The sequence below is a fragment of the Pseudozyma flocculosa genome (genome assembly GCF_000417875.1).
Source record: "Pseudozyma flocculosa PF-1 unplaced genomic scaffold scaffold00017, whole genome shotgun sequence".
NCBI classification, from domain to species: Eukaryota; Fungi; Basidiomycota; class Ustilaginomycetes; order Ustilaginales; family Ustilaginaceae; genus Pseudozyma; species Pseudozyma flocculosa.
Window position 1 is genome coordinate 134,772 of NW_006920885.1, and position 25,784 is coordinate 160,555.

General features: G+C 66.1%; 8 protein-coding genes across 8 annotated transcripts; 4 read left to right on the plus strand and 4 right to left on the minus strand.

Annotated features, from left to right (window-relative positions):
• Positions 1 to 962: 962 nt before the first annotated feature.
• On the plus strand, positions 963 to 2,723 carry PFL1_04939 (uncharacterized protein; the record flags this gene model as incomplete). The annotated part of the gene is made up of 1 exon (XM_007882469.1): positions 963 to 2,723. One exon carries the CDS (start codon positions 963 to 965, stop codon positions 2,721 to 2,723), a length of 1,761 nt encoding a protein of 586 aa, XP_007880660.1.
• A 779-nt stretch (positions 2,724 to 3,502) lies between these two features.
• PFL1_04940 (uncharacterized protein) lies at positions 3,503 to 6,834 on the minus strand (the record flags this gene model as incomplete). The annotated part of the gene is made up of 3 exons (XM_007882470.1): positions 3,503 to 3,622; positions 3,750 to 3,878; positions 4,015 to 6,834. 3 exons carry the CDS (start codon positions 6,832 to 6,834, stop codon positions 3,503 to 3,505), a joined length of 3,069 nt encoding a protein of 1,022 aa, XP_007880661.1.
• A 711-nt stretch (positions 6,835 to 7,545) lies between these two features.
• Positions 7,546 to 9,327, plus strand: PFL1_04941 (uncharacterized protein; the record flags this gene model as incomplete). Its single annotated transcript, XM_007882471.1, has 1 exon — positions 7,546 to 9,327. One exon carries the CDS (start codon positions 7,546 to 7,548, stop codon positions 9,325 to 9,327), a length of 1,782 nt encoding a protein of 593 aa, XP_007880662.1.
• A 614-nt stretch (positions 9,328 to 9,941) lies between these two features.
• On the minus strand, positions 9,942 to 11,251 carry PFL1_04942 (uncharacterized protein; the record flags this gene model as incomplete). Its single annotated transcript, XM_007882472.1, has 3 exons — positions 9,942 to 9,953; positions 10,358 to 10,595; positions 11,073 to 11,251. The coding sequence occupies 3 exons, from the start codon at positions 11,249 to 11,251 to the stop codon at positions 9,942 to 9,944; spliced, it is 429 nt and encodes a 142-aa protein (XP_007880663.1).
• A 1,003-nt stretch (positions 11,252 to 12,254) lies between these two features.
• PFL1_04943 (uncharacterized protein) lies at positions 12,255 to 13,859 on the plus strand (the record flags this gene model as incomplete). Its single annotated transcript, XM_007882473.1, has 1 exon — positions 12,255 to 13,859. One exon carries the CDS (start codon positions 12,255 to 12,257, stop codon positions 13,857 to 13,859), a length of 1,605 nt encoding a protein of 534 aa, XP_007880664.1.
• A 433-nt stretch (positions 13,860 to 14,292) lies between these two features.
• Positions 14,293 to 20,395, minus strand: PFL1_04944 (uncharacterized protein; the record flags this gene model as incomplete). Its single annotated transcript, XM_007882474.1, has 2 exons — positions 14,293 to 19,400; positions 19,543 to 20,395. 2 exons carry the CDS (start codon positions 20,393 to 20,395, stop codon positions 14,293 to 14,295), a joined length of 5,961 nt encoding a protein of 1,986 aa, XP_007880665.1.
• A 1,420-nt stretch (positions 20,396 to 21,815) lies between these two features.
• Positions 21,816 to 24,002, plus strand: PFL1_04945 (uncharacterized protein; the record flags this gene model as incomplete). Its single annotated transcript, XM_007882475.1, has 2 exons — positions 21,816 to 22,893; positions 22,927 to 24,002. The coding sequence occupies 2 exons, from the start codon at positions 21,816 to 21,818 to the stop codon at positions 24,000 to 24,002; spliced, it is 2,154 nt and encodes a 717-aa protein (XP_007880666.1).
• Positions 24,003 to 24,515: 513 nt separating this feature from the next.
• PFL1_04946 (uncharacterized protein) lies at positions 24,516 to 25,570 on the minus strand (the record flags this gene model as incomplete). Its single annotated transcript, XM_007882476.1, has 3 exons — positions 24,516 to 24,624; positions 25,287 to 25,315; positions 25,538 to 25,570. The coding sequence occupies 3 exons, from the start codon at positions 25,568 to 25,570 to the stop codon at positions 24,516 to 24,518; spliced, it is 171 nt and encodes a 56-aa protein (XP_007880667.1).
• Between the last annotated feature and the right edge of the window lie 214 nt (positions 25,571 to 25,784).

Consider the following 25,784-nt stretch of genomic DNA (forward strand, 5'->3'; position numbering starts at 1 on the left):
AGACTGCTGCCCCTGGATAACGACCCGAAGAGTCTCCGATGACTTGCCCCCACGGCCCCAAGCAGAACAAAGGAGCGCTCCAGCACGGCGTGGCACCGGTCTGACCCGCCAAGCCAAGCCAAGCCAAGCCGTCTACTCGCAGCGACCATGTTTGAGTGTTTAGAGAGAGTGTGGGCTGCCCGACCTCGGCGCGAGGAGACGTCCGCAGCGACAAGTACGACGAGGTGCAGCCCTTGTGTGCTGTGGAGAAAGCTCGATGCCGGGCTCATGTCGGCTCGGCTCACGAGACAGACATAGAGACGGCGGGTCGACAGCGGGAATCGGTGGCGACGATTGCAGGCAGTCGAGAGCCATCATCGGGCGCCGCGGTGCAATCCTGGATCTCTTTCTGGTTGGCTGGCGCGCGTCCGGCAGGCCCACGGCCAGGGCCCAAAAAATTCCATCTGGTCGGTCATTGCCATCTTGGCGGGCGCCCCCCAAGATGAAGCCTGAAAGCGCGGCCTCTGCCTGCCTCAGCGTATTTACCGGCCGCGCCAGTTGTCGGCCTCAAAATTCGGTCGGTCATACAACAGGCCACGCCAACCTAGCCTAGGACCCTCGCCGTGCCTCGCCTCGTCTTGTCGCCCCACCGCCACCACCACCAGCATCATCACCACCACCACCACCATCCTCGTCGCATCGCTCATACCGACACGCATCACCACCACCATAATAGACACCACCAGAACAGCCGCCAGAGAGGGGAACCGCCACTGCTGACCAGCAAGAGCGCCATCGCCGACCAAGGCGTCAGATCGCCAACCGCCACCCGCAGCTTGGCAGACACGCCCGGCCTCGTCCTGAGTCTCGATTCACCGACTTCCTCTCAAGAAGATCGCTTCATCAATCGACCCCAGACGGCTGCCTAGCACAGGACCCGCCACCTGACCCAATCGCGCGCCAGCGCCAACCCACCGCCCGAGATGCCGTCCAACAAGGAGCTGCGCATCATTACGCTGCTCGTCATCGATGTCGCCTTTTTCTTTGTCGAGATCATCACCGGCTATGCCGTCGGCTCGCTCGCCCTCGTCGCCGACAGCTTCCACATGCTCAACGACGTCATGTCCCTCATCGTCGCCCTCTACGCCGTAAAGCTCTCGTCCAAGGACTCGGACCACCGCTTCTCCTACGGCTGGCAGCGCGCAGAGATCCTCGGCGCCCTCATCAACGGCGTCTTCCTCCTCGCGCTCTGCTTTAGCATCTTTATGGAGGCCATCGAGCGCTTCATTAACGTCACCGAGGTCTCGAACCCCAAGCTCGTCGTCATCGTCGGCTCCCTCGGCCTCGCCTCGAACCTCGTCGGCCTCCTCCTCTTCCACGACCACGGACACGCCCACGGCGGCCACTCGCACGGCCACGGCGGGCACAGCCACGGCGCCCACTCGCACGCCCACTCGCACGGCGTGGCCAGCACTGACACGGCCGACGAGCATGCAGAAGGCGACAGTGCCAAGCCGCTGCACGTAGGCGGCAGGAAGACTCCCTCGTCGTCTTCTGCGACCGAGGTCAACGACGACCTCGAGGATGGCGAGGCCGGTCCCAGCAAGCCGGCGACGAGGCACGGGAGGCAGGGCAGCGTCAGCAGCCTCTACCTCCACCCTGCCCAGACGCGCGCCTTTGTCGTCCAGACCGCCCACGACCTCGGCTACGACTCGCCCTCGCGCCGAGACGCTTCTGGCGCTGGCGCTGGCGGCAGCGGCGAGCCCTCCAAGCTGCTCGAGAACAGGCCCACCAACTACGGCGCCGTGTCGACCGAGCAGAATCTCGCCGATGCCGACCAGGACGTCGAGTCGGGCGTCGCTGGCGGCGGTGCCAAGCAGAAAAAGGGCGGCCTGTTTGGCGGCAGGAAGAGCAAGCGCAGCAGCCATGACGATCACGACGGGCACGCCCACTCCGAGGCCGACCACGGACACTCGCACGGCGGCCACGGGCACGGACACGGACACGGACACGGCCACGGCGAGGGCAGCATGAACATGCGCGGCGTATTCCTGCACGTGCTGGGCGATGCGCTGGGCAACGTCGGCGTCATTGCCGCCGGTCTCTTCATCATGCTCTCGGACGCGCCGTGGCGCTTCTACAGCGACCCGATGATTTCCTTCATCATCACCATCATCATCTTCCACTCTGCGCTGCCGCTGGTCAAGTCGGCGTCGTTTATCCTGCTGCAGGGCGTTCCGACGTCGGTGTCGCTCGAGAGCGTGCGGCGGTCGATCAAGGGCGTCGACGGCGTCATCAACCTGCACGAGCTGCACGTGTGGCAGCTGAGCGAGAGCAAGATTGTGGCGTCGGTCCACGTGCTCGTCGACTGTTCGTCGAACCAGAACGAAAAGTACATGGAGATTGCGGCCGAGATCCGGGCCGAGCTGCACCACTGGGGCATCCACTCTTCGACGATCCAGCCCGAGTTTATCCCGGGCGGGTTGAGGGAGGCGGCGCGCATCACGGGCGTCAGTGTGGCGGCGGGGGCGGGCGAGACGGACGAGCAGGGACGCCTCATGACGACCGAGGGGGCGCTCGTCGAGGACGAGGTGGGACGCGCGGATACCGCCTGCCTCATCGCGTGCGGTACCGACGATAGCTGCGTCGGCGCTAGCTGCTGCCCGCCCCCGCCCGCGCCGCCTGCCGCCGGTTCCGCCTCGGCCAGCGGAAGGACGACGCCCAAGAGCCGTAGGCCCAGCTAGCCGCGGTCGTCGTCCCATGTCGGTCCGTCTGTCGGTCCATTCGTCCGGTATCGGGGTGAGGCAAAGGTCCATTGCGACGATGCCTTGCATCCCCGTCCCACCTTCACACACACACACACAATTACACACACACACAATTACACACACACAGCAGAGCAGAGCGTAGACCGACGTATCGCTTCCTGTCGCCATGCCTCTCTCTGTCCCCTTCCGCCCCCTTTTCACCAGACTCGGCCACGGTACAGCCGAAGAGATACCAACCCGCGCTCCTTGGGCGCACCGCACGCTCCTTTTTTTTCCCGTCCAGTCCCTCTGCCCGCTCTGAAGACCACACGCTCCTTTTTCCCGTCGTCGACCTTGTCTAGTTCCGATCGGATTGGCTACAAAGACCCGCCGCCACCCCTCTCCCACTCTGTCCCTACCTATTCGGCAGGACCCTGCCCCCGATTTCACCGACACGTGTACTTGTATTCCCCGCCTCCCCCACCACCCACCACCTTCTTTGCCTCAATCCATCTCTACCCACACAGCCGCGTCGTCCCGTTCCGATGGGCTTCCTTTTGTCTTTGTGCATATTCGCAAGACGGGGAGAGCGAGAAGATGAGATGAGGGAGGGGAGAGGGGGGCGAAGGGAGGGAGGGTATAGAGTACAAAGTGGTCGTGCGGGCGGGAAGGGAGCCAGGGCAGGGCAGGAGTGGCAGGAGTGGCAGGGAGGGGGAGAAAGAAACGTTTTTGTTGCTGTCCATCATCGTCCCGCCTCCATCGTCGGAGCGCGGCAACTAGAAAAAGGACCATCTAGATCCCGTCGAGGAACCGCGGTGATGCGACCCGGACGACGAGGAACCGGGAGACTGTTTGTCCGAGTAGATCTTGACTAGTCCGTCGAGTTTCTCCATGACCTGTTCGTCGATGCGAGGCGGCACCAGTATAAGAGGCGAGGGGGCGGGAGAAGGTATCGGGATGAGTGGGGGGTTCTTCCTTCCTCGCCCAGCCAGGCAAAAGGGAGGGGGGGAGGGGGCAACGTACCATTTCGAGCTTCTCCTTGCGCTGCTGCAGGTCCAGATGCTTCTTGACGGCCGGGTTCTCGCGTGCAAACTTGGCCAGTTCCGACTTGCCCAGGTCGTAGATGAGTCTCGAGTCGATCTCGCGAGGGAACTGCCGGACGGGGCGGAGAGAAGTGAAGCAGGAGACGGTATCACGTTCGAGGCGATGGTGCATGGTCAGATCAGATCACAGGCAGGCGGGCAAATGACGGCGGTAGCGGCACCTTTTCCCTCCCTCGGGCACTCACCTGGTAAAAGAACTCGCTCAGCAGCTCAATGTTGATAAACATGACGGCCGTGTAGGTGAGCTTGTCGGCCACGACGTTGAGAAAGGCCTCTGGGCAGAAGGCCTTGCTCTCCGGGCCCAGCTTGCACCGCCTCGCCTTGAGCGCGTCGAGCCGCATCTTGAGCATCTTGGACCGCTCGCTCAGGAAGATGGCCTCGCGCGCCTTGATCAGCAGCGCCGAGTTGTAGTCTGGCCGCGTCGGGTCGTTGGCATCGTCGTCGTCGTCGTCGTCGTTGTTGGCGGAGGCGAGCGCCCCGTCGCCCCGGTCCGACGCTGCCGCCGCCGCCGCCGCCGAGGCCGCCTCTCGGGCGCGTATCCTCGCCATGGCCCGCTTGCGCTCGCGCTCCTCCATCATCTGGACGTACTCCATCGCCCCCTTGAGCCGCCGCGTGCCCAGCATCTTCTTGATGCCGTTGAGCGCCGTGTCGCACATCGACAGCTCCCGCTCCACCAGGCCAATCGACCGCGTCCGCCCGCTCTCCCACTCGTTGGGCTCCACCTCGACCTCGTACTTGAACGGCTTGACGCAGTTCTCGACCTGGTCGGCCGTCAGCCCAAAGCGGTCGCGCAGGATGGCCGTCGAAAACGCCATGATCCTCTCGGCCGATTCGGGGTGGTGGTTGAACGGCTCCGACCGGGCCAGGTACTCGATCTGCGTCCGGATGGCGTCGACGACGAGCTGCGTGCTGGTGCGCCCAATGCCGCTCTTGGTCAGCGCGCTCGAGCTGGCGTCGATCTTGTGCTGCCAGTACCGGTCGAGCTCCTCGGGGCTCAGCTTGCGGTTGTCGGCCAGCTGCGTCAGCTCGGGCGTCCGCGAGTCGGACCAGTACATCTGCGCCAGGATGTCCATGACCTTTTCGTCGAGCGCATGCTTGAGCAACGCCCGCACCTCGGGCTTGCCAAAATTGGCCGCAAACTCCTTGAAGCGCAGCTTGAGCGCGTCCATCGTCTCGGCCGCGTAGCTCTCGGCCGTGATGGACCGGTCGTTGTACTGCACCTTGAACTGGTACGACGCCTCCTCGAGCTCGACCTGCACCGCATTGGCGATGCCGTGCAGCGACTGGCCCATGCTCTCCTCGAGCACGCTCATCAGGCGGCGCCGCAGCGTGTCGGTGCCCGTCATGGGCTCGATGCCCGCGTTGCGCCCGCGCGCCGGCGCTCGGAAGTGCTCGCGATTGGCATTGAAGAAATCGGCCTCCTGCTTGAGCACCGCGCTCGACATGCGGCCGTCGCCGGCCCGGTCGTGGCCCTTGCTGCTCTGCAGGAAGCTGAGGTTGTTCTTGCAGACGACGCCGATATAGCCCAGCGCAAGCGGGTACTTGTTGTTGGACAGGATGCCCGCTCCGACCTCGGGCGGCACGAGGTCCATCTTGGTGACGACGCCGATGGTGCGGAGGCCGAGCGGGTCCACCTGCCGGCTGGCGCGCAGCGCCGGCGAGTTGGCCAGGTCGACGTCGGCGGCGCAGACGGCAAGGATGATGTTGGGCTCCTGGATGTACCTGTGGCAGAGGTTGGCGATCTTGTCGCGCAGCTCCTCTGGCTGGTCCATGCTCGAGATCTGCACGTAGCCCGGCAGGTCGATGAGCGTGAGGTCGGGCACGTGCGGGCTGTGGATGCGCAGCTCGATGGGCTCGTCGCTGACGCACTCGGACGCTGGCACGGCCATGTTGAGGTCGTAGAGCGTCTTTTGGATGTGGGAAAAGTCGGTGACCCTGCCGAGGCCGAGGCCGGGGAACTCGCCGTACTCGACGACGGTGTCCTTGGTGGCGCGACCGGGCGTGGCGGGGGTGTGGATGAGCGTGAGCTCGATGGGCCGGCGGGTGACCATGTTGTTGCCCTTGGGCAGGAACTCGTGGCCGACGATGGCTTCGAGCACGCTGCTCTTGCCGCTGCTCTGGGAGCCGATGACGACGATGCTGGGCAGGGTGAGCTGTTCGCTCTCGTGGTCGATTTCCTTGAGGATGTTGCGGACCTCGATCAACTTGCGCGTGAGCAGCATCAGCTCCTCGGTCGTCGTGGGCGGCGAGCGGCCGCCCGAGCCGACGTTCTTGCCCTGGTCGTCGTCATCGTCGCCAAAGATGGCCGTCGAGAGGCCAGCAGCCGCCGCCGCTGCCGCACCAGCCTCGCCCGGGTTCGGTCCGCCTCCGCCTCCGCCTCCGCCTCCGCCTCCGCCTCCGCCTCCGCCTCCTCCGTTTGCATCTTGGCCGCCCTGTCTGCCGCTCTGACCTTGCTGCCCGTCACCCCGTAGCGACTGGAAAAAGTCCCTGATGAAGCCGGGTGCTTGGATGGTGGGTGGCTTGATGCCGTCGATGGAGTCTGAGAGGGCGTCGAAGCCGGAGCGAGCGTTGTCGAGGGCGTCGGAGCCGAATGCCGAGAGGGAGTCGAAGGCGTCGAGGGCTCTGTCCGAGATGCGGTGGTAGGTGCCGCCGAGGAAGTCGCGGAACTCGTCGACCTTGTAGTTTGCGTAGGCGAGGGCGCCACCGCCGGCGGCGAGACCGTAGGCGGGGAGGCGGGCTGCGCGGAAGACGGCCTTTGGGACTGCGTTGAAGCTGAGCGCTCGGACGTGGACGAAGCGATTGCCGTAGAGGGTCGAGGGGCCGGCGGGGGAGCGCGCTGCGATGCGGTGGGACAGGAGCGACGGCCGAGACTGGAGACCGAAGGCGGAGCCACGGCGTGTGATGGGACTGTGGGAGAAGTGGCTGCGTGCTGCGGCCGAGGCATTCGAGGTGGTGGATGGCGGCAGTCTGGCGGCCATGAGCCGGGCTAGAGACGATGCGGGCATGGTGGAGGTGGTTTGGAAAGAGTCAAAGGCTGGCGGCGAGCTAGGGGCGGGTCGCCCGTCGCTCCCTGTGCTGTTGTCCAGGAGCCGAGTGTGGGTGAGAGGAGGTGAAGAGGGAGGCGGGTGGCGTGTCGTCAGAGAGGATGTGGAGAATGTTCAGAGTGGCGGCATGAAAGGGAGATTGCAGAGAGAGAGGGGGGATGGCGGACTGGAGGGTGGTGGTGGCGTCAGGCTGAGTAGTGTTTCAACACCCTTGATTGGTTGGTTGGCTGTGAGGCCAGGCGGGTCTGTTGGCTGCTCCACCTGGCCGGGCCGCGCCTCAGTCTAGACTCCCTCGAGGTCCATCTCGGAGCCGAGTGGCCACTCGGCGTGGCGCCGGTCCGCGGGCCCGTCGGTCAAATGGACGGCCAAATGGAATGGGCTGCGAGTCACGCCGCGGCGGGGCGGGGCGAGGGCAGGAGGGGGCGACGACGGAGGGGACCCTGGGGGAAGCAGGCCAAGAAGAAACACGACTCCTCCCCGCGCCCCCCGCCTCCGCCTCGCCTTGCCGTTGGCCAGGCGGGTTGAGGTGTTGGGGCGCGCGGCAGAGGGCGACACAGATCCTACGTCGGCCCTTGTCCTCTCCTCCCTCAACATCCGCTCACTCCCGCAACATCACCACCACCACCACCGCCACCACCGCCACCACCACCACCGACCACCTCACCTATCACAATGCCGTCCAAACACCTCCTCTTCCACAACGGCCTCATCTTTACCGCCCCCGCAGCCGAGCTCTCGGCCGCGTCGCTGCAACCCGCGCTCCACCGCTACAGCGACGCATCGGCCGCCGCCTCGTCGTCGTCGTCGCTTCCCGGCCGCTTTGCAGAGGCGCTCCTCGTCAGGGACGAAGCCATCCTCGCCGTCGGCACCCTCGACGAATGCCGGGCCGCCGCCGCAGGAAACGACATCCGACACACTGACCTCCAGGGCAAGCTCCTCCTCCCTTCCTTCATCGACGGACACACCCACGTCACCCTCTTTGGTCAGTCGATGCAGAAGCTCGACCTGGCTCCCTGCACCGACCTCGCCTCGATCCAGGCAAAGCTGCTGGCCTACCGCAACGCAAACCCCAACCTCGACCGCATCCTCGCAAAGGGCTGGCTCCAAAAGACGACCCACAACGTCGCCCTCTCGTCGATGATCGACGACGTCGTCTCCGACATCCCCGTCTACATCGAGTCAAAGGACCTCCACTCGCACTGGCTCAACCAGAGCGCCCTCGCCGAGCTCGGCATCCGCCACGACACGCCCAACCCGCCCGGCGGCACCATCCAGCGCGACCCCACCACGCGCGCCGCAAACGGACTCATGAGCGAGCTGGCCAACATCAACATCGTCTGGCCCGCCCTCGCCTCGCTCCGCAGCGACGCAGAGACCGAGTCCGACTTCCAGCTCGCCGTCGACGCCTACCTCGCCTCGGGCTACACGGGCGTCGTCGAAATGGCCCTCGACGAGTCGGCCCTCGCCTGCTTCCTGCGCGTCCGCGACCGGGCCGGCGGCCGCCTCCCGCTCCGCATCGCCGCCCACTACATTATCCGCCCGGGCCCCCCCGAGGCCGTCATGAAGCAGGTCGAACGCGCCATCGAGCTCTTCCACCTCCACGGCGGCAAAGAGGCCGGAAGGGACGTAGGCGACCTCCGCGTCGTCGGCATCAAGATCATGTGCGACGGCGTCATTGACGCGTGCACCGCCGCCCTCAAGGAGCCCTACGCCGACGGCAGCCGGGCGGGTCCCATCTGGACCTACGAGATGCTGCACCCCGTGCTGCACCGCGCCGACTCCGAGGGCCTCCAGCTCGCCCTGCACGCCATCGGCGACGAGGCGGTGCACATTGCCGTCGAGGCCATCGCGTCGCTGCCCAACGAGGCGTCGAACCCGATCGCATCGAGGCGACACCGCATCGAGCACCTCGAGCTCACCGACCCGGTCGACATTGAGAAGCTCGGCCGGCTGGGCATCACCGCCAGCGTGCAGCCGGTGCACTCGGACCCGGCCATCCTGTCTGGGTGGTACGCCCAGCTCTCGTCGCGGCCGCACGAGCACGACGAGCGGTGTTCGCGCGCCTTTGCCTACCGCCACTTTATCGAGTGCGGCGCGCCCCTGGCCATCGGCAGCGACACGCCCACCGCCTCGCACCTCATCTTCCCCAACCTCTACAACGCCGTCACGCGCCGGTCTACGCGCCCCCTCGAGCGCGGGCAGGGTCTGCGCACGACGCCCGAACAGGCCATCCCGCTCGCCACGGCCCTCGCTGCCGCTACGTATGGCGCTGCGAGGAGCTGCAAGGCCGAAGACGCCACGGGCAGCCTTGAACGCGGCAAGAGCGCCGATTTCGTCGTCGTCGATAGCGACCTCTTTGCGTCGTACGGCGACGATGGCGGAGAGGGGCTCATGAAGGCCAAGATCCTGCAGACTTGGTTCCGTGGCCGCGTCGTGTTTGAGCTGCCCAACTGAGGGCGCGGCAGGTAGCAAGCACTCTTACCGCTCTTGCCCTTTGCACTAGAGATCCCGTCGGTCCGTCGCCAACCCCCAGCATGCCTTGCATGGGCGAATTCATAGAAAGCTTCACGCATCCTCATCATCACCTTCCGCTCTCAGCGAGGGGGGGGAAAGAGATCAGGCTGACAAACCCAGATCCCCATCCAACGCGTCGGTGTTTTTCCAAAGCAGCTTGGGTTGCGCGTTCTGCGTTTTTGCATGGTGATGGTGGTGGTGGTGTGCGTATCATTGGGTCAAGGTGTGCGTGTAAGGACAATGGACGGTCACTTCTCCCATCCCACGCTTCGACGACGAGGGAGGGAGGAGGGGTACGAGCAAGGTTGTGAAATTTTCGATTTTGGACTGGCCGTCGCTAGAGACGACAAGGGCGTTGGTCCCGACCTTCTCGGGCATAGACGAGGGCGAGGGCCAGGGCGAGGGCCAGGGTGGTGATAGTGGTACATGCACAAGCGATGCCAGCGTGCAGTAGATGAGGACAGAAGTTGGTAGAGCAGCTTGGATTCGAGTGTGCTCGTTTGCCAATAGAGGGGAGGTGGGATGGGGAAGTGTGGAATGGGGTACCGTCTTGTTTAACGGTACGACTGTGGAGGTGGTGAGGCGATGGGTAAATGGGGAGAGGGAACGGAGCGTCAGTGGCGTGGTTCTTCGAGGATGACGTGAGGGCGGCAACTCGACGGGTGGCAGCGTCGGAAGTGGCTCGTGTGGTCCCTTCCCTGCAGCTTTGTGGCCCTCCCCCGTCTGCCGTGTCCACGACGAGAACGCGACGAGTCTCTCTTAACGTCGTCCGCGCTTCTTCGCAATTTGAAATCTCGTCTTGGACCAGCAAGGCGGGAGCCCTGCCAAGACCAGGACAGCCCCCGTGCTCGTCGCCAAGCATCCAGCTGCAGGGAACCACCGCCTCGATCCGCGCCGACCACCGTCGTAACCGTCTTTTCGTCGTCATTGTCGCGACAGTGCAGCGCCAGCGCCGGCTGCCGATGCTCACCTTCTGCCTCCTGGCACGGGCACCCTGACCACCGAACTTCTTGGGCTCCATCCTGCGCGTGTCGGCGATCAGGAGGGTCCTGTCGTAGCTGACAAACAGCTGTCGGAGCTCGAGGGCCGAGGCGGCGTCGTAGTACTTGGCGTAGTAGGCGACGAGGGCCTTGGCAATCGCCTGGCGGATGGCGTAGACCTGCGAGGTGTGGCCACCTCCCGAGACGCGGACGCGGATGTCGACGGTCCTGGAAGGGCAGGTCGGCGGCGTGGGTCAAAGAGGTAGTCGGGTGGGTCAGGTTCGTGCTCATACGGCGGTGTCGGCGCCGCAAGGAAGACCAGACCAGCAACGCAGAGCCAGCCGATGCAAGCGCTCCTTCTCCTGTCCGTTTCCCTTTCCTGCCTGCCGTCTCAGGGCCAGGGGACGGCTTAAGCTGCGACCGCGAGCGTGTCGTGCTCCTTAATCGTCTCCGTCAATCCAGCGGTTTCCAGTCCGCTCCGCCCTTTATCGTCGCTTGACCTGCCGTCTTCTCTTCTAGGCGAGCCGATACGCCATCGTCGCAGGAGGCAGTCTACCCAAAAGCCCCAGCCTCCTTCTTGCCTTCGATTCCCTCCTTCGCTGCATGGCCGGCTCTGCGTTTGTTGTACGCGTCGCACCAAGACGAGCGCGGGGCAGGCGTTGCCACGCCGGCCTTTGTCGTCGAGTCGGGGCAGTTGACACTTACGAGAACTTGTCCTCACCGACGACGAGGACGGGCTCGTAGACCTTCCATCGGAGGATCTCGGGCTGGGTGAGCGAGATGGGCTGGCCGTTGATGCGGATGAGACCCTTGCCCTCCTTGGCGTGGGCGACGGCAGTGGCCGTCTTCTTCTTTCCAAAGCACGAAACCGATGGCGCCGACATGATGACTGTGGGGTGGCGGTGCAGGTTCGACGGGAGATGGCGGGTTCAGAGGTCGGTGAGAGGTCGGAGGGATCGAAGGAGGTAGAGAGGTCGAGAGGTCGGCGGAGTCGTAAGGTCAGGTCGAAAGTGTGGCAGAGGTTGGAGGTCGGTCGAGGTTTCGAGGTTCGAGGTCGGTCGGACGAGAGGTTCCAGGTAGGTGCAGAAGCAGAGCGACAGCGGGGCAAAGCAGCAGCAGCGGCGATGGTGAGTCTTCCGTCTCTCGAAGCGATGCGCAAATAGGCTGGGCTAGGGAGCTATGCTGCTCTGGGCCGGACGGCGACGACCTACCTTTCTTAATGGGGTTGCGTGGATGGTGAGGAGAGGGGCTTCCGAGCTCGATGGCGATGTCGCGCGCTGGGCCTCGCCCCGGCTGTCTGTCTCTGGCTTGGCTGGCTCTGGCCTGGCTGGGCTGGGCTGGGACCGCTGGCCCCACGCACTCGAACCTCTGGCCCTGCCCCGCCGACCTCGCCTGGCGGCTGTGGTTGGCCGGCCCTTTGCTGGTTGGCAGGCCTCTGGCTGCGCGGCCCCGACTTCGACGGCGGGTGGCTGGCTGGCCCGACAAGGTTTTGAAAAATTCCCTCGTCGGCCGAAGCTGATGCAAACTCACGTGCCCCATTCGAGCTCGGAGCCGTCCATGCCCAAATCACCGATTGGATAATTTTGAAAATGTGGTGGCACTCCCGATCAAGACGGGCATCGGGAAATCGGAAGATGCGGTGCCGAGCAAGCCTGCCAGATTTTCTTTCCTTCGCGCGGGCGGCGAGGGCCTTGGCTGGGACCTGTGGGCCCGTTGCGCCTCTGGCCGCGAGGTCGCATCTGCCAACCTTCATCTCGACTGCCATCTCTGTGCCACCCTCATCGCACCCATCCCCTTGCCTTGCCTTGCCTCCTTCCGGGCCTTCCAGCCGGTAAAACACCGGTCGCCCTCTCTTCGCCACAGCCTCTGAAGCGCTGCCCGCACGCCATGTCGTCTTCGGCCTTTCCTTCGCTGATGGCGCTGCGACAGACTCTTCGCCGCAGCGTCGCCGTCGCCCCTTCGCACCTCGCCGCATCCACATCGGCCTCGGCCTCGGCCGCGCGCACAAGCAGCCTCCACACCACGTCCAGCCGCACCAACGCCGCCGTAGACTCGCAGCCGTCCACCAGCTCCTCGTCGTCACCCTCGTCCCCGGCATCCGCACCCATCGCCTCGTCATCCGCCCCAGCGTCGTCTTCCTCGTCCGGCGCCACCCCGCCGGATGCCACCGCCGCCGCATCTGCAAATGATGGCCACCTGAATCTCGACAGCCTCCATGCCGAGTTTGGCTTCGAGCCCAACTCCACCGCGGGCCTCTTTGCCGACATGGACAGTGCTGCCGACGTCATCGCTGTCCCGACCAAGCCCTCGCTCGTCCACGTTCGCCTTTCCTACCTGTCGCCGTCGACCAAGCCTCTGAGGCCAGTGACGGCTTCGACCGCCACCACTGCGCCCGCCCCGGCAGCTCCGGAGACCGCCTCCGCCGATGCCACCGCCACCGGAGGCGACGCATCTGCCTCGACCTCTTCCTCAGCCCCAGACTCAGCGTCACCCTCTGCCGCCGACGTCGCCTCGACCAGCACCGTGGCGACGCCCGTGCCCACCCGCATCCGACGGCCGTCACCGCGCTACGTTCCGCTCTCGTCGCACGTCTTTGACGCTCCGGCACGCCGCGACGTCCTCCACTCTGCCGTCGTCTACTACCTCGACGCCCAGCGCTCCGGCACCGCCTCGACCAAGACGCGGTCCGACGTGCGCGGATCCAAGAAGAAGCTGCGGCCGCAAAAGGGTTCCGGCCAGGCCCGTCTCGGTACCATGTCCAACCCCATCCTCCGCGGCGGTGCCGTCGCCCACGGTCCCCGCCCGCGCGACCACTCGACCCAGCTGCCACGACGGGTGCGCGAGCTGGCGCTCCGCTCGGCCCTCTCGGCGAGATGGAGGGAGGGCAACCTGATCGTCGTCCCCAGCTTCGACTGGATGCCCCCGCCGGGCTCCACGGGTCCGCTGGCGCGCCTCCTCGCCGCCAAAAAGTGGACCGACGCGCTGTTCCTCTCTGCGCCGCGCAACCCTTCGCCCTCGACGGCGGCCCTCTCGTCGCCGCTGGACCGCCCTTCGTCGTCGGACCCGGTGTACACGAAGGCGCAGAGGAGGGAGCACACGGCGTCGCTGCGCAACTTTGCCCTGTCGTCGTCCAACTTGCCGCGCATCGAGCTCATCGAACTCGACGCGCTGACCGAGGAGGCGAGGGAGAATGCAAAGACCGAGGAGGAAAAGAAGCGGCCGGGCGAGCTGCACGCCTACGAGGTCCTCAAGAGGCAGAAGGTCATCTGCGACCTCGGCGCCATCGAGTGGCTCGAGGAGAAGCTCGGCGGCGCCATCTGGCACGAGCAGGCCCAGATCGATGGCCTCATCCTCGACCGCGGCGAGGGCGGCATCGAGTCCCAGTCTCTCAGGCAGATGGAGGAGGAGCTCGACCAGCAGATCGTCGACGCCGCCACTGCCAACGCCTCGGCCGCCCCGACGCCCGCCCCGGCCCCCGCTGCAGCGGCATAGATGCAACCGCGGTCGAACTCACTCCGTCGTGATGATGTACCCCTCGTCTCCTCCGCTGCCCGCGCACATGCACGCATGCCATGCCAATCACCGTCCGCACAACAATATCACCAGAGCAGAGCCACACCCGTCGGTTTCGCGACCTCGCTTCGTTGGATTAGCACAGTGATGGCTGATGCGGCACAAGGGTCGAGGCCGTACGATGGGACGCCGCCACGCCGATTGTGGGCGTGAGGATATGCCCGTGACTTCGACAAGTGAGGAAAGAGATTGGATACGCAGTGATGCCGAACGATGATGATGCTGTGATGCTGCATGGTGCTGCTTTTGGTGTCGGTCGGTAGATTGGTCGATGGCCCCATGTCGGCCTGTTTTGATGGATCCTGGCTGGCCGTCGCTACCTGCGCCGTCGCGGGCGGCCCTTGATGATGGATCAGCCTCCCGCTCCTTCTTCTCCTCCTTCTTCTCCCTCTGCTCCCTCTGCTCCCTCTGCCCCCTCTGCTTCTTCTGCTCGGCCTGCTTCTCCTGCCTGGCCGGCTCCTCCTCCTCGTCCGAACAACATCCTCTGTGCAATCATTGCGTCAGCGGCCGCCAACCTTCCGGCGAACGCCATCCAATTCGGATCGGCATTCAGCCTAGCTTCGATCCGGGCCATACCCATGTTGAAGTGGGCCATCCCGATCGCGACAGCCCGTCTGCGCTCCAGCTCGGCTTCCTGGTGGAGGACCTCTTCGAATGCCGCCTCCTCGGCGGCGCGCTCCGCTTCGGCGCGATCCACGACCTGAGGTTGGGCGAGGAAGCCCATCCTCTCCAGCTCCTGCCGGCGGTGTTCGGCGACGGCGGCCCTGCGCTCGGCCTCGAGGCGCTTTTCTTCCTCGATGTCGAAGCCGAGGATCTTGGCCATGTCCTCCATCGTCAGGTGGTGGCTCGACTCGCTGCTGCTCTTGGCAGCTCCCACCGTCGAGCTGAGCGAGGCCGCAATCGACTGCGCCCGGAGCTCGGCGACCCGCGCAGATGAGCGTCCCTGCTTGCTCGGAGTGCTGGGCGCGGCCGACGTCGAGGCCATGGCGCTGTCGCCGGCCGCGTCGTCGCTGGCTGCGTCGGCCGCACTAGCATCGACCTGGGCTTCGGCGGCTCCGGGCAGCTTGGCGAGGCCCTGCCTACCCTTCTGCTCCGCGACCTCGATGACGGCCGACTCGATGGTGTCCTTCATCTTGACCCGGATGACGGTCGTCGTTCTGGCCTGACCGATGCGGTTGATCCGGCCAATGGCCTGCGCCTCGAGCGCACCGTCCATGGCGGGCTCCATCATGTAGGCCAGGTCGCAGCAGGTCAGCGTCAGGCCCGCCGCTCCTTCGCTGGCGCGGAAGGGGACCAGGATCACCTGGGTCTCGGCGTCGTCGCGGATCGACGTGAGGGCGTGCGACTGAGACGTTGAACCGCCAGCGAACGCGACAGCTCCGATGCCGTTCTCCAGCAGCGCCGTCTGGATGAACGAGAGCATCGTCTTCCAGTGCGAAAAGACGACGGCCTTGTGCGTCGGGTCCTGGCGCAGGCGGCTGCGGAGGTCGCGGATGAGGCCGCTGATCTTGCCGCCAAAGTCGCCGTAGACGGCGTCCGCGTCATCCTCGCCACCGGCGCCCGGGCTCGGGCGTCGCTTCTCGACAGGCCGGAGGATCTCGGTGATGTCGTCGGCCGTGAAGCGGAGTCGGCAGTTGGGGCAGCGAGGCGCGTCGGCGGCCAGCTTCTGGAGGCAGTCGAGGCAGAAGGAGTGATAGCAGGGCAGGACGCCCGGGCAGAGCATGGCCTCGAGGCAGACGCCGCACTCGGCCATCGTAGCAGCGTCAGCTCCGCCGCTTTTTTTGCCGTCGCCATCGCCATTGCCGTCGCCGCCGTCGGCGTCGGTCGCGGTCTGCGGACCAAGCACCTCGTCCCTCCGCGTGTGCAGGAAGGCGACCTCGCGCTCCTTGGCCTCCTGCCGGGCGAGGACGCCCTGGAGCCGCGTGTGGGTGGTCGAGAGCTTCTCACGCGGCTTGTAGTACCAAACGCGCGCCGACTGCCGCTGGGCCGCGTTGCCGCGCAGACGTGACTTTTTCAGGACCGGCTCAAAGTCGCCATCGTTGCGGGTGTTTTTGGGCGAGGCCTTGCGGCGCTTGGCGGAGGATGCGGCGCCGTTGGAGCTCGGGCCGGCCTCGGCATCGTCGCCGCCGCCATCGTGACCGTCCTGTGCGTCGCCCTCGTCGCCGTACAGGCCTCGTCGATGGGCTGCGACGACCTCTTCGAGCGCACCCTCGTCCATGTCCTCCGAGCCGGCGTCTTGGACGATGAGGTGGAAGCGCGGGTCAGTGAGGTCGACGCTCTTGTCGGTGGCGTTCTTGAAGGCCTTTTCGAAAAAGACGCGGGTCGGTCGCAGGGGATCCCAGGGGCCCCGCGGCTCCTGCACCTCCTCGTCGGCCAAGGTCTGGTCGGCCCTGCTTTGACCGATGCCCGCTCCTTCCAGCGCGGTGGCGGCGGCGTCGCCAGGGGCGCTGCCCGCCTCGGGGTGCTGCTGTCCGCCCTCCTTGGCCCGGTGCTTCTGCAGGAGCATCTTGACCCAGTAGAGCGCCTCGCTCCAGCGGAAGGCGGTGTGTCCGCCACCCTCCTCGTCGTCATCCAAGCCCGCCGACTTCCTCTTGCCTCGACCTCTCGGCCTGTAGGCCTGGTCGCCGCGGTTCGTCTTCTTGGCCGCCTGCTCGAGGCCGAGGTCGGCACTCCCGTCCGCTCCGGCTGCTCCGACGTGCTCCTCGTCCCCCTCATCCTCTTCCGGATCGCCAACACCCCTTGCCCTTCTCTCCGCGCACGCATCTTGGCAGATTTTGAGTGCGCGTCGCAGTGCGATGCAGACCTCCTCGCCCCTGAGCACAGGAGGCCCGCCGGTCCAGCGACGCTTGTTGCGCTCCTCTTCGTAAAAGTCCTGGCCCCAGATGAGCTGGAGCGTGGCGAGGACGGCGTCCTTGCGCAGCGCGTTGAGCTCGGCGTCCGACTTGGCGCAGAGCGAGGAGAAGAGCTGGTCAAAGGTGAGGCGCTTGCCACCTGCGCCGTAGCCGAGCTGCTGGGCGACTTGCGGGTGGCTGAGCAGCTGGCGCAGGGTGACGAGGAACTTGATGTCTCCCGGATCGCGCAGCCCTCGGCCGGCGCGGCGCGCCATGAGATCGCGGTGACGCTTGACCTCGCGCTCATAAAAGAGCCTCTCGACCTCGGGCAGCTCGAGCTCGAGCCACTCCGTGTTCGAGGGCGGCAGGGCGATCTCGTCCTGGACGTGCACCTTGGTGTGGCGCCACATGTAGCGCGGCAACACTGCGCGCATCCTGCGGATCCCCTCGATCTCGCCCTCAGCAAAGGGGCGCTCGAGGAGGTCCTTGAACTTGTGCGGCGACGCTAGCGGATCGTGGTCGAGGAAGCCAAAGATGCCGTGGAGGTCCTTGATGCCCTTGGCGACGGGCGTTCCCGTCACCATCCAGCAGTTGACCCGCCAAAGCTCGTGGACCATGGCGGTGGCCTTGCTCGGGCTGGCGGCCACAATCTGGGCCTCGTCGAGCATCACGCGCCACCACAGGACCTCGAGCAACGGCGAGCGAGGCCCGCTGCCGTTATCGGTCGTCTTCTGGCTGAGCGAGAGCTGCGACGCCAGGTCCTCGTAGGACGCCACGACGATGTCGGGCTCCACGAGGTTGGCCGACGCCCAGTCCCGCACGGCGGTGCGCGAGTCTGAGCGGCCCCACCTGAACATGTCGTCGCTGAAGCGGACGACGCCGGGCTGGGTGGTGCCCGGTTGACCAGGAACGGGTGCGGTGCCGGTCTGCCTGCTGCGGAAGTGCTTGCGGATCTCGTCGAGCCACTGCTCGATGAGCGCCGCCGGGCACACGACCAGCGTTGCGCGGGAGACGAGCGGCTTCAGCTCGCCGCGGCCGAGGCCCGCCACCAGCGAGGCCGAGCGGGATCGATGGGCAGGCGTGAGTCCCTGGATGCTCGGGCACGGGTTCGATGCCACCAAGGCCAGGCTCTCGAGCGTCTTGCCGAGCCCCATCGACTCGCAGAGCACGCCGCCGGGCTCGCGGCGACGGCAGGTGAAGTGACGGAGCGACACGATGCCCGTCGACTCGTCAAAGAAGAGCTCGACGTCGACGGGATCGGTGAATGGCTCCTTGAGGACGACGTCGGCCTCGGTCACGGCCATCGGAGCCGGCTCGTTCGAGGCTGCGATCACTTTCGCCTTGCCCTTGCCCTTGACCTTGGCCGGCGCCCTCTTGGGTGGGGCTCTCTTGCCCTTTCTGTCGGACGATCCTCCCTGGTCCGACTGCTCGGGGTCGGGCTTGACTTCCTCGCCTTCCTCTGCCTTTGCCTTCTGCTCCCGCTCGTGCTCCTGCTGCCGATGCTTTGCCAGCCTCCTCTGGTACTCCCAGTCGGCCTGCTTGCGCTTCCAGTCCAGGGCCATCTGTCGGCGAAGCGCATTGACGCGTTCGACCGGCTTGGTCTTGAGGGCGAGCCATCCCGGGTAGGTGAGCTCTGCTTCGTCATCGAGCGCAGTCTCCCGATCGACCATCCAGGCGAGGCAGCGGGCCTGGTAGGGGAGCAGCGGAGTGGGGATCACCTCGCTCGGCGGCGCTCGCATAGCGCCATCCCTCGGCGGGCGGCACATCTCGAGCAGGCTGGCAATGTTGGTGTCGAGGGGCAGGAAGGCTTCGTCGTCCTCGTCGGCCTCGGCCTCGAGCTCTTCGCAGGTGACCAGCTCGGTCGTGGTGTGGCTCGGGTCGGCGATGCGCTTGCGGCCATTGTTCCGCTGGACGAGCCCCACGTCGGCCTTGCGTCGCTTGTAGTTGTTGCCTCGGCTCGGCGACTTCTTGGGCGACGGCTGCTCCTTGGCGAGCAGCTTCTTGCACGTGCTCAGGCTGGTCCTCGCTGGCGGCAGGCGGTAGAATGACTTGGTGTCGTCCCAGAGGCTCTTGACGGCCGTATTGACTTCGAGGAAGCCGTCGGCGTAGTCGACGACCCGCGGCAGGAGGTGCTTCAGCGAGCGTGAGAGCGTCAGCGCGTTCGGAGCGACGTTAGCCGGAAGGTCCTGGACAGACTCGATGAAGCCGTCGGCGTGGCCATCAGCGCCGTAGTGGAGCGCCTCGGGTGCCAGGCCGACCTCGATCAGCATGTCCCCGGGCAGGCGCGACGGCGGTGCGCGCTTGTGAGGCGACTCCTCGGCGATGCGCGCGCCCGTCAGCGGATCGACCCACCAGGTCGCGTAGGCGTCCTTTTCCATCCGTGCCCGACCCCACGGATGGGGAGCACCAGCACCGATGATGGGCTCGTCGGGCGGGAAGATGGGCTCGCGCAGCGTGACCTCGCCGTACAGCGTGACCCACTCGCGCGTCACAAGGTTCTCTTCGAGATGGCAGAGCGGGTGGCCGGCGTCGCCGATGGCGCTGGGCACGATGTAGCCCAGGGCGCAGCTGGTGGGGCACTCGTCACGGAGGATCTCTCGCTCCAGCTTCCAGTTGGCATCTTCGGGACCTGTGGAAGCACAGCGCGAATGGTACGAAGGATCAGCCAGGTTAGAGAATCCTGGGAACACAACCGTCGCGGTGCTCTCAAGACGCAGCACAGATACCGCCTCTGGCAGGCGCCCTGTAGGAGCGAGGCCTACAGTACCCACCCTTCTGGAACCACTTGTTAAAATCAAAGCTCGAGTCGAGAGCCTTTTGAAGCCTCTGGCGCTGCGACTCCAGCCTCTCGACCAGGCTGGACGGGGCGTGGGCCTGAACCTGGAAGACGAGCTCGAGCTTGTCGCTCTCCGGGTAGCGAACGATGCCAAGGTCGTACAGGTAGCGCTTGACGGGGAACAGCTCGACCTCGAGCGCCAGCGTCTTTGCCTCTTGCTCGCCGGCACTGTCCAGCGGCTGCTGGGGCGGCACCGGGTCCTCCGCTGCCGTCCTGCGCTTTCTGCTGGTGGTCGTGCCCGCCTTGTCGCTGCTCTTCGCTTCGGTCGAGCTCGACCTGTCCCTGGCAGACGCCCTGGTCACAGGCGCATCGCCGACACCTGCCTGCACCTCCGTCTTGACGCCGTCGGCCTGCTGCAACGGGGACCCGGCGGCGTCGCCGGTCGCAAAGTACGCCTCCAGCCTTTTCCAACAGCTGAGAGCAGCATCGATCTCCGCGTGGGCGTTGGGCACAAACACCTTGTGCGTCGGGTTGAGTGGTCCGGCCGAGGAGTCGAGGTGCGGGTTGTCGCCCAGCTCGAGGTAGAAGTCGAAGAGGGGAATGGGGTTCTCCGGCAGGATGATGGTCGCACCGCCCGTGACAGCAGCGTGGCGGGTGAGAGGTGCCGGCGATGCGCTTGAGCTTGTGTGGGCGGCGGCGGCCGGCGTGGGCGCGGGCGTCCCAGACGGCGAGGCAGAGTGTGAAGCCTGGGCCTCGACAGGGCCAGCGGCGGTCGAACCCGGAACGGCCATGGCAGCCGCTTCGGGCGCCGGCCCGGCGAGCCTGCGGGACCTTCGAGTGTCGACCATGACCGACTGCTGCTTCAGCTCATAGCGGGGGTTGCAGGTAAGCAGTTGAATGACGGTCTGCACCACGGCGGCCTCGTCGTGCGAGCGCTGTCAGAGTGCTGGGCGGGTCCAAGGACCAGACGAACGAGCGGACAGATGAAGGGAGGCCTGATAGCACCAGCAAGTGGGAGGGAAAGCGACAGGTGCGGAGGAAAGAAGATGAGCTGGGAAGTCAAGGAGGCTGCAGTACCAGCGATGCGGAGCGCGGTGCGGCAAGCTGCTGAGCCAAGCAGCCGGGCGAGCGCAGACCGTGGCCAGAGCTGAAGGCGGAAGGCGGCGATGGGCGGCGGCAGGGATGATGGTGGTCGGGAGGAAGCACAGCAGGCCGGAAGACGCCACCCAGCATACAGTACCCATCCCCCTTTCCGCCCTGCTTTGCCCCGCCTTGCCTCGCCGGGCTTGGGCCTCCCAGTCAAAACCCGAAAAAAGCAGGTTGCGCAGCCAGCCAGCAGGCCAATACGAGGTCGGGCCAGCCGGCGAGGCGGGCGTACGTACGCGCGTGGTCCAACACCGAGCGAGCCCAGCCTGCCTGCCTGCTGCCGGCCTGCTGCTGCCGCCAAAAGAGAAGACCCTGCATGGCCTAGCCAGCCCGCTGGCCTGCCTGCCTCTCAGCTTTGCTTGGCTTCCTGGCCAAGGCAGCGAAGAAGCAAAGGCGGCCCAGCCCCACTAGCGCTTCGGCCAGCCAAAAAGAAGACGTCCCCACCTCCACCTCTCATGCTGGGCTGCTGCTGGCCAGCAGGCGGGCAGCGGCAGCGCCTGGCCGAAGAGTGATCAGGCCGTGCATGCAGACGCTCTGGAAATTTTTCGCAGCAGCCCGCCGGCCGCCTTGGCCTCGCCTCCTGCCTGCCTCGACCCGTGGTCCCTGCTCTCCGTCGACGGCCCTCTCTCGTATCGCACCAATCCAACCAGGGCCCCCTACCATCGGCTCCTCCGACGGCACCAGCGCCCGCATACCCAGGCCTCAACCACGATGAGCTCTCGCGGCGGACAGCCGGCTGGCCCTTCTCGCGGCGGCGGCGGCGGCGGCGGCGGCCGAGGTCATCGGGGACGAGGCGGTGGCAGAGGCAGAGGAGGAGGAGGAGGAAGAGGAGGCGCCAGAGGAGGGCAGCGACCACCAGGCCATCACCAGCACCGACCCTACCAGCAACATATCCACCAGCATCAAGACAACGGCTACAGCAGCCATCGCACGCCAGGGACATACAACCACGACGAGCAGCAGCAGCAGCCACATTACCACCGGCAAGATCAAAGAGGAGGCGGATCGTTTGCGTGCGACTATGTCGATCCAACGGCGTTCGCCGGTGCCGCCGAGACCCCATCGGATCCATCCGAGCAGCCGGGACGATGCCGGTTCGCGTGTGGAACCGAACTCGGCCTGATGCTGCACAAGGCCGACCGGCACCTCGTCTATCCCGACGGAGGCATCGACGAGCTACGCCGCCGTGACCCGATGCTCGTCGCAGAGGAGCGTGAGAGGCAGCGCCGCAGCCGGGGCCGAGGAGGTCGAGCCGGGCCCTCCAGTGCTGGCACGGGCCGGCCAGGTGGCAGCACCAGAGGCGATCCAGGCAGCAGGAATGACGACAACGACGGCGACGTCGAGAACGACGACGACGACGACGAGGACGAAGACGAAGACGAAGAAGCGGCAGCCGCGAGGGCACAGGCGCAGGCAGGCGGCAAGGCGCTCGACGGCCCGCCCGACGCCACCATCGCCGGCCTCAATATCCAGCTCAACACGCCCGAGCTCATCGCCGAGTGGGTCAACCAGCGCAAGAAGCGATGGCCCACCCGGCAAAACGTTGAGCAGAAGCTCAAAGAGGCAGAGGAGCGCCGCAGACGCAGCGAGCAGATCTACGGCGAGAGGGGAGCGGGACGCAAGCGGATGCGAGGACCGGATCTCGACCGGCAAGCAGGCCTTGCTGCCGTGCCCTCCCAGCTCGACGACGGGCGAGATCCCAAGAAGACCAGGGTCGAGACCAGTCTCGGAGCCACCGAGACGACCTCGCCCGCAACAGCGCCAACATCACGGTCTCTCATCGGAATCGAGCGTGCGGATCGGGACGCGCCCGACATGGTCGACCAAGGGCGAGGCAACGGCGGCGAAGACAACGAGGACGACGGCGACGACGACGACGACTCGGGACCACCATCAGAAGCGGGTGTGCGGCCCGATGCCGGTGCAGGAGCCGCCTCGTCGTCGGACTCGAGCAGCAACTCGTCCAGCGACGGAGACAGTGACAGCGATGGCGACAGCGACAGCGACTCGGACGCCGCACCGCGGGAGATGTCATCCAAAGTGGCCGCCCCGTCGGTGCCAGAGGATGCAAGGCAAGACACGCGGCCCATCTGCAGGCATTGGCTTCAGGGACGCTGCTCGTACGGCGACCGATGCCGCAAACGGCACGAGCAGCCCGATGCTGCCTCTCGCGGCGGGGCAGGCGGCTCGACCAACGTAGGTGCACCCGCCACCGGCGCCGTCGCAGCCGCAGCCGCAGCCTCGGGCAAGCCGCAACGGCGCCCACAGCCGCGTGCACCGCCGCCCAACCCATTTGCCCAGCCCGACCTGCTGCACCAGCTGCTGCGCAACGAGATCGCCAAGCACGTCGACGCCGTCGCCCAGGCGATCCGGTTCGTCGTCGACAACGACATGCTCATCCACGTCGAGAGCCAAGAGGGCCTCGCCGACGAGCAGCGGCGCCGGCGTGGGCTCGTCGAGGTCATCGACACCAGCGCAGACGCCGCCGTCACTGCCGACGGAGGCGAAGAGCCGGCACGGAAAGAGGTAGAAGGCGGCGGGCAAGCTCTAGAGACGCCCAAGCTGGCGCAGCCGCTGCTCGAGGGCGGTCTGCCGGTGTTGGCGGCCACCAACGTCGAAGCGGCCAGCTCCGAAGAGGCGCCGTCGGGATCGACGCTGTACCGTCCCTCGTCTCCGCTGCTGCGTCCGCTGTCGGCGCTCAAGTATCCGCCGGAGCCGGATCCTCTGATCTTCCTCGACCCGCTTCGTCGAGACGATCCGAAGCCGCTGCTCCCCTCGCAGCTGGTCAGCATCGCCACGGATCCGGCAATCCGCAGCATCCTCACCCCGACCTCGCCGCTGTTCCCGGCGGGCGAGAAGCGAAAGGGGCTGGAGCGGGCGCTCATCTCGCTCGACGCGCTCCCCAGCGACGCCTACCGCAACGCGGCCATCGAGATGATCCTGGGCGTCAGCGACCAGACGCCGGCTTGGGCGCACGAGGCCTACTCGCGCACCGCTCCGCGCCACGGCGGGCTGAGCTCGAGCGTGAGCGTGGGCGGGAGAAAAGTGACCGAGTCGGACCTGTTTCGACTCGGGCTGAGGGTCGGCCATGAGGAGGTGGGCCAGCTCCGGGCCCTGGCCGACTGCATCAGCCGCATCGTCCAGGGTCCCGAGGCCGACGAAACGCTCGACGCCGACCTCGTCCACGGCATCGACGGACCCGAAATGGCGCTTCTCACCCCGCAGCAGAGGGACGAGGCCCGGAGACGGTACTGGCAAAAGGAGGGCGAGCGCGAGGACAGGCTGCGGAAGCTCGGCATCGACATCTAGCAACCCGCGTCCAGCCAGCTTCGCCGTCCCGTCGAGAGAGTTCACACTGCGGAAACAAGAATATCCTGCTCCACGATCCGGCAGCCAGGTGCGAGAGCGTCTGTGTGTGTGTGCGATTGCGTTTGTTTTGTGAGGAGAGAGAGGGGCGGAGGACGATGCAGAGGGAGGTGACCGCTCCGGCAGCGTCCGAGGGCGATGATCATAGTACATGCTTGTATGTGTGTGTGTGTGTGTAGGCGCGCTTGTGTGGAGACGTGCGAGGGAGGTGGGGTGCCAAGGCAGGACGATGGCGGACAGGATCGGCGAGGCGGTGCAGCAAGGCGCTGTACGCAGGGCGGAGTGAGGCGGCCGCTCGAGGCTCGCGACGGCAAGCCCCGTCTCCTCATGGGCCGTCATCCGCTCCGCGTTGTGCGCCCCCTACCCTCCTCGCCGGTCCCTTCAGGTGTCCGACATCGCTGCCCTGCGAGATCGCAGGGTCCGGTCAGGTCCTAGGACCGGTCCGGCTGTGCGCATTTAGCGCTGCTTGACGAAGCCGATGGCGTCGGCCTTCTCGCGGAAGCACTGACGGCAGATGTTGAGGCCGTACTTGCGGATAATTCCGCCCTGGTTGGCGCAGACGCGGCTGTAGGTGTGTCGGGGGGAAGATGGGGAAGGGTCGGATGTCAGCGGATCCTAGGACCAAAGAGATTGGACATACCGGACGGCAGGTCGGTCCTCCATCGCAGTGACCTCGATCGGGACCATCCCTCCGCCAGATACCGCCTCGACCACCGCATGCGCAGCCATCGTGCTGTCCGAGGTTTCCTCTTCATCTGAACCGGCGGCTGAGAAACGCGGTTGCCGGACGTCTCGACCCGCGCTTGGCAACAGCCAGAGCTCCGCCGTCCGTGCCGCCAGCACGACTCCTGTCCGGCCAGCCTGGGAGTGTCCGAGCCGTTCGCAGGATTGGCAGAGTGCAGTTGTTGCCGCTGCGTGCCCGGATTCGAGGTCGATGCCTCGAACGCTCCGGCGTGCTGCTGCCATATCAGTGCAGCGGGAATCCTCCGATCGCTCGTCCAGCACGACCCTCCGGCGCGGCTAAGGCAACATGTGTCGGCTGCTGTCGGGGCTGCTGTCGGGGGTGCTGCCTGAGCTCGCGCTGTATACGTCCTCCCTGCGTGCCTGACTCCTCGATTGATGCTGCCTGCAGCGCATCTCTGTGCTTCCCTCAGCCGCCCGGTGGCCGTCCAGATGCGATCCCTTCCGCGTTCGTCGGTGTTCGTGTGACGGATCCATGATACTAACCACGAGCGCGAGCCCTTTCCGTATCCCTTCTGCGAAATCGTCGAGCAAAGCATCAGAGAGACGATGGATTGAAGGGGTCAGCAGCCGTCCAATGGCAGTCTTTTGACCGGGCTCTCGAGAATCGATCGAGCATAAGTCGTCCAGGGGTTGTGGCGATGCAGATGGCTGGTCGGCGATGTCGACTTTGACTCCGATTTCGCCTGTGTGCTCCCGGATGGAGCACGGAGCAATGCGGGGGCCGCCCTACTCACAGGGTGGGAGCCCCAAACGTTGCTGTGAGCCATATTGTCGGATGAAAGATGTGTTGGTGTCTTGAGGGCGACGACGTGTAGGTTGGCGGTAGCAGCAGAGGGTCTGGGTGGGGATGGTGGCAGGCAGAGGCCGGATCTCGACCAGGCCCTTCTTCGAAGCCGCCCGCGCGCCGCCCGCCCCAGCCAGCCCAGCCAGCCCAACCAGCCAGCCGGCCCCATGGTCCTGCCGCGCGCCGCCTGCCTGCCT